Source organism: Emiliania huxleyi (assembly GCF_000372725.1).
Source record: "Emiliania huxleyi CCMP1516 chromosome Unknown EMIHUscaffold_171, whole genome shotgun sequence".
Lineage (NCBI taxonomy): Eukaryota > Haptophyta > Isochrysidales > Noelaerhabdaceae > Emiliania > Emiliania huxleyi.
Window position 1 is genome coordinate 46,066 of NW_005200871.1, and position 5,685 is coordinate 51,750.

Sequence of the window (5,685 nt, forward strand, 5' to 3'; positions counted from 1 at the left end):
GCGGCGCTCGAGTACGTGCCCGCGATGGGCGGCGCGCTCGACGCGATGGTGCTGGTGGCCACGGAGGCGATCGAGGCGGGCAGCGAGGCTCGCTTCAAGCGCGGCCGCAGCTAGTCGCCAGCCCGTAGTTAACTGTGGGTGTGATTGTTACTCGAGGTCCGCTTCAACTACGACCGCAACCGCAAGGAGGGCAAGCGGTACTGGGGCCGCGGCGCGCCGGCCGAGACGGGTTGGCGGGAGGAGAGGGTGAGGCCGCCCGCGCCGGCGCCTGCCGAGCGGTTGTTTGGCAAGGCGGTCGGGGAGGCCACAAGCTGCGCCGGCATGCCAGGGACCCTTCTCGGACCTTTCTCGGACCCTTCTAGGCGGTCGAGGACTTGCCCACTTGGACTGACGACGCCGAGGCGAGCAAGCCCTTCCGGCAGCGGCTGCAGTCCGCGCCGTGCTGCGGCAGGCGCCTAGTAGGGTCCGAGAAGGGTCCGAGAAGGGTCCGAGAAGGGTCCGAGAAGGGTCCGAGAAGGGTCCGAGAAGGTTCGCCCGTGCTGCGGCAGGTACCTCTCGGCGGGCACTTACCGGCGAGGCGAGTGGTCCGCCGCCGCCGACGCGCGGCTCCGCAAGCTGCTGCAGATGCTGCACGGGACGCAGTGGCACGCGCGCTGCTCGTCGCGGCCAGGCGGCAAGGAGCGGTTCTGGGAGGTGGTCGCGACGCACTTTTACGGCCGCAGCCCGGCCGAGTGCCAGGGGCGGTGGCGCGCCATCGCACGCAGCGGCTAGAGCCGACAGCAGGGGCACGAAGAGCGCGGGAGGGGTGGGGTGGGGTGGGGTGGGGGGGCGGGGAGGGGTTTGCGACGGCGCGGCGAGCATTGCAACTTTGGAGGGGGAGGCGCCGGGGCCGCAGACACACTCAGCGGTGGGGGGTGGGTGGGTGGGCGGGGGTCAGAAGCCACGGCGCGCGCCTCGCCGATGGACAGTGGCGAGAGGTTCAGCATCCACACGGGTCCGTGAGAGAGGTAAGGGGAGGGGTCGACCTCACGATTGTGTTTGTGCCAGCTTCATGCGCGCGAGGGGAGGTGGGGAGAGTAGACGCGGTGCGCTTTCCATCGAGTTCAGATGCCATGTTCCGGATTTTCATTGAGTTTTCGACGACTGAGATCTGACTTCTGAGTCAGGCTATAATCTATAATCGGAAATCGCCTGAGTCAGGCTAAAGGGTGTGGATGATGGGTACGGAAATCGGAATTTATAAAATGAACTCGGGGGCACGGGACGCGGCACAAACGGGGCACAAACGCCAGGCTACAAAGATGGGGAGGCACGTAGTGACGCAGAGGCGACGGCGGCGTCCTCCGGAGGACGCGACCCACTTCGCCACAGACGGTCCCGCGCCTCGCCGCAAAGACGGCGGCACGCCCCGCACCGTCCGCTGTGCCGCGTGTTTTGTCCGGAGTGAAAAGTCCAACGCGCTCGTCGGTGGCGGCTTCCCTATGATGTAACTTATTCGGACCCCCCCCCCTGGGGCATCGTCTTTTCGTGGCAAACGAGCCGATCTCAGCCCGCCGATCTCCGCTCGCGCCGGCCGCCCATGCGCTCGCGGGGCTGGCCGACGGCGCTGGCCTCTTGCCGATGGACCCAGCCGAGGTGCCCGACCAGTCGGAGTGGCGCTGACGCGCCGCGCGCGACCACCAGCCAGCTTTCCGGCCTGGCCGAGAACGGTGCCTCGAGAATGTAGACACTCCAAACAGTTGTCGAGTTTTTTCCCTCTTTTTGAGCGCCGCTGCTGCACACCCAGCCCACCAGTGATACTAGACGCACCAGATTCACCCCGTCGCGAGCTTGACCGCGACCCCGATGACCGCCCACAGGTGGCTGATCGCGGCTCCACTCATCGCTGCTTTCGCGCGCCTGCTCCACAGAGGGCTCCTGCGGCTCTCCCTCGTCGCGTGACCGCCGCCGACATCATGTGCTTGGTCGTCCCCGCCGGCGCGGAGCTGCGCCACGTCGAATTCTTCGGTGGCTCGACCGCCGGCGCGCCCACCCTCGCCTCCTGCGCGCCTCACACACCCAGTATTCACCTCGCGCGCGGCCGAGGGGAGGACTGGCAAATCCTTGATGGGCAGCACGACGATGTCTTTCAGCTTGCGACCCATCGTGAGGAAGACAAAGATCTCCATAATACACCTTTTCACAGCAGCTAGAGGCGGTGAAGAGGCGCCATGGGCAAGGCGACGCCAGGAGTCAGGGCGCAGCGCGCCACAGCCGCTTGCTGTAGGTATTGCCTTCGAGGATGATGAGCTTCCGGCAGCCAAATACGTAGACTGGCAGCCCCACTAGCGAGGCTTTCACGTCCTGCTGGTCGATGCACGCCTTATCGAGCCACAGCAACGGCTCGCGCTTTTCTCTCTGCACGAACCTGCGGCTCGAGCGGGACTGGGATCAGGGTCTCGGGGTGTGTGTGGGGGGGGGGGGGGGGGGATTGGTGGGGGGGAAAAGTGTGCCTGTGCGCCCAGAGGCGCAGCGCCGCGTACTTTTGCACGCCATTATCGCTCCACGAGTGGCTGACAAATGCGTCAACTTCGCCCAGCGTTACCGGCCGCGTCGCCTGCCAGAGCTCCGCCGCCTCATGCTCGGTCGCCAGGGAGCAGCACAAATGCCTTCCTTGAGCTTAGAAAACGGCAGGGCGCGCAGACGGCTCGCGGCGCGCCGCACGGATTCCTCTGTTCGCCCCCTCCCTGGCTGATCAAAGCGGCCACAGCGACGGTCGCACGCATTCGTACCGGAAGGCCGCAGCCATCGAGCGCTCGGTAGAGACGGCCACGGTTGGCTGCGGACATCGCCAATGCTATGCAGCTTGCTAACACTACGGCCAAGCCGAACCGAATATGCACGAGGAGGAGGACGCGGAAAGGAGACTTGAGGTTGTCGTCCAAAATCCAATCTTGGTCCCAAACGACAATGAGCACGTCCCAAAGGACCACGAGTACGCTTAGAACCGCTCCAGCGCAAAAGCTCAGACGGACCGTCTTCCATGCGGCGCGAATGGCTGAGCGGGTTGGCATGGTGAGCAGTTGCGCGAACCGGCATGCGGTGCAGACTGGGAGGAGGACGAGCAAGGGGTGGATAGTCACGGCGTAGTAGAAGCGCAACCGCCTGGAGGGGATGGGATTGTTGCGCGTGATTAATGTGCAGAGGTGATCGCGAGAGCGAGCTCGAGCGCCTCGATCTGCTCGTCCTTGGCATAGTTCTCTCGCGATGTCTCTCGGCGATTTGCAGCCTTGCGCTGCCCTCCGACCTTCGTGGCCGCGTAGTTTGTCGTCACCAGCCCCGTCGCGACCACCAGAATCTCGGTGACGAACTCCGACAGGAAGCTCCACTCGCGCGCGTCTGCGACGCCGTTAGTCCACTCAAGGAGGAAGTTGATCATCGCCGTAAACAGGTTCCCATCAGGGCCGCCGTAAAAGTCCATCACGGACTTGAGAAGGACCAGCACGCCGCCCGCTACGGCGAGGATTATCAGCAGGGTGTTGGCCCTTGCTGCTGCGGCCTGCCCACTGAGCAGCACGCGCACTTGCAGCAGCAGTGCAGCGAGCAGCACCACAAAGGTCATGATCGAGAGAAAGATGGCGACGGAGAAGTTTAGCTCGCCCGACTGCGGAAGCGGCGGGGCGGCGCCGTCGCAAGTCGTCTGGAAGAACACGTCCGACGCGACGTCGTGGCAGATGTCCTTGATGTCAGACGCAAGCACGCACGTCTCACGCTCGGGCGTGCACGTGCCGGATTCGTTCTTCGCCCCCGCTGCCAGGCCGGCTGCGCCCGCCTCCGCCTCGGGGGCCGGTGTCGGAGATGTCGTCACGGCGCCCCCCTCCCGTGCTCGGGCGAGCACCAAGCCGAACGCCGCCAACATGCGCTTTTTGGACGCCGTAAGTGGCGGAGTCTGAATTCTTTTTCTTCGCACCTCAACCTCTCAAACCAGAGCGCCGTCGGACGTATTTACTAACAATAACAAGGCTGTGAACATAGGAGGTATTTTCTTCTCAATAACAAGGCTGTGAATGAGCTTGCGGTGGTGCGCCGCCCGTGCAGATACATGCCGCCCTTCACCTAGCAGCACCACGCTCCCGCAGCACTGTGGGCGCCATCTCAGCAGCCGTCTTTGGTGCACAGGACAACGTGCTTTCAACGTCACGCCAAAGGTAGCCGAGGCAGCGACCATGCTCTTCAGGCACGGCCTCATGCTGTCGCTCGTACTTCCAGCACACGCACATTCCTCTGGCATCGCGGTGCGCCATCCTTGCGCGCGCAAGCGCCAACACGAGGCGTTCCTACAGCATGCGCCTGTTGTCACAGGCGAACGTGCTGGCCTTGCCGCGACCGGACGAAGCTCCGACGCCGACCAACGAAGCGCTCACCGTGCAGCTGCTGGGGGCGCACGCGGAGGCGCGCGAGGCGCAGGCCAAGGCGAACGAGGAGCTCGCCACCGCGTACGCACGCGCCGAGGAGGCGCTCGCCGACGCCAGGCAGGCGCGGACTGAGGCGGCCGAGGCGGTCGAGGCGCAAGCAGCGCTGCAGGCGTCTGTGAGAGCGCTGGAGGAGCGGGTCGCGACGCAGAGCGAGGAGATCGAGACGCGCGAGGAGGCGCTGGCGACGCTCGAGACCGCCTTCTCCGAGCGGGAGGCGGAGACGGCGCACTTCGCCCCCCGCCGCCCGCGCCTCCTCCCACCAGGTCTCCGCAGTGCGCGCCTGACGCCGGTGCCTCGCCGACACACAGGCGCGGCTGCAGCAGGAGATGGCTGCGACCGAGGCGGAGCTCGACGCCGCCTCCTCCAAGCAGCCGGGGCAAGACTCCGCCTCGTGCGCCGACGCGCCGCCCCCAGACCGCCGGCTCGAGGATCTCGCGGCGGCGCTCGCCGCTGTAGAGGCAGCGCTGACATCCTCGGAAGGAGCGAGGGCGGAGGCGGAGGCGGCGCGGGCGGAGGCGGAGGCGGCGAGGGACGCGGCGGCCGGGGAGGCGGCCGGGGAGGCGGCGGCGGCGGCGGCGGCGGCGGCGGCGGCGGCGGCGGCGGCGCGCGAACCGGCGGCCGAAGACAGGGCGGAGAGGAGGACGGCCGAGGGGCAGGAGGGGGGGGACCCCTCTTGGGGTTGGGTGCACGAGACGCGCGTGGGTGGCCGCATGTAGGAGGGCCGAGGCGCTGCAGGAGGAGCTGGCGGCGTCGGAGCGGCGGCTGGCGGAGCTCGAGGGGGAGATGCGCCGGGTGGCGGAGGCGAGATGTAGCCGAGATGCAGCCGAGGTGTAGCCGAGATACAGGCGGAGGCGAGATACTGCCGCGGCGGAGGCCATGTCCATGACACGTTCGGGGCACGTCCCGCAGGCGCACCGCGCCGCGGCGGAGGCGGCGGAGGCGCGGCGGCTAGTGGGCGGGTGACCCGAGGCGGAAGCATGGCACGTCCACGACGCGTCCATGGATGCGTCTTCGGTAGGCGCGGCGGGTGGCGGAGGCGGGTCCAGGGCAGGCCGGTGCGCGGCGAGGTGAGCCGAGAGGCGCCGATACTAGGCGCGGCGGGTCGCGGACGTGGCAAGGGCGGCCGAGGCGGCGGCGGCGCAGGGGTCGGCGCAGCTGGCGGCGCAGGCGAGGGGCCTCGCCACCACACCTCTCTGCACCGCTTCCTCGTCCTTATTTATGTAGCCCGGGT

The 5,685-nt window shown here is 67.2% G+C and overlaps 1 protein-coding gene across 1 annotated transcript in view; it reads left to right on the top strand.

The window, feature by feature from the left end:
• Positions 1 to 771, top strand: part of EMIHUDRAFT_112523 (hypothetical protein) — a gene marked incomplete at both ends in the record, with an annotated part of 7,902 nt that extends 7,131 nt beyond the window's left edge. The window contains 3 exons of the mRNA XM_005784207.1: positions 157 to 246; positions 363 to 463; positions 549 to 771. Coding sequence (XP_005784264.1) covers positions 157 to 246; positions 363 to 463; positions 549 to 771 — 414 coding nt within the window. The remainder of the gene's footprint in view (positions 1 to 156; positions 247 to 362; positions 464 to 548) is intronic.
• Between the last annotated feature and the right edge of the window lie 4,914 nt (positions 772 to 5,685).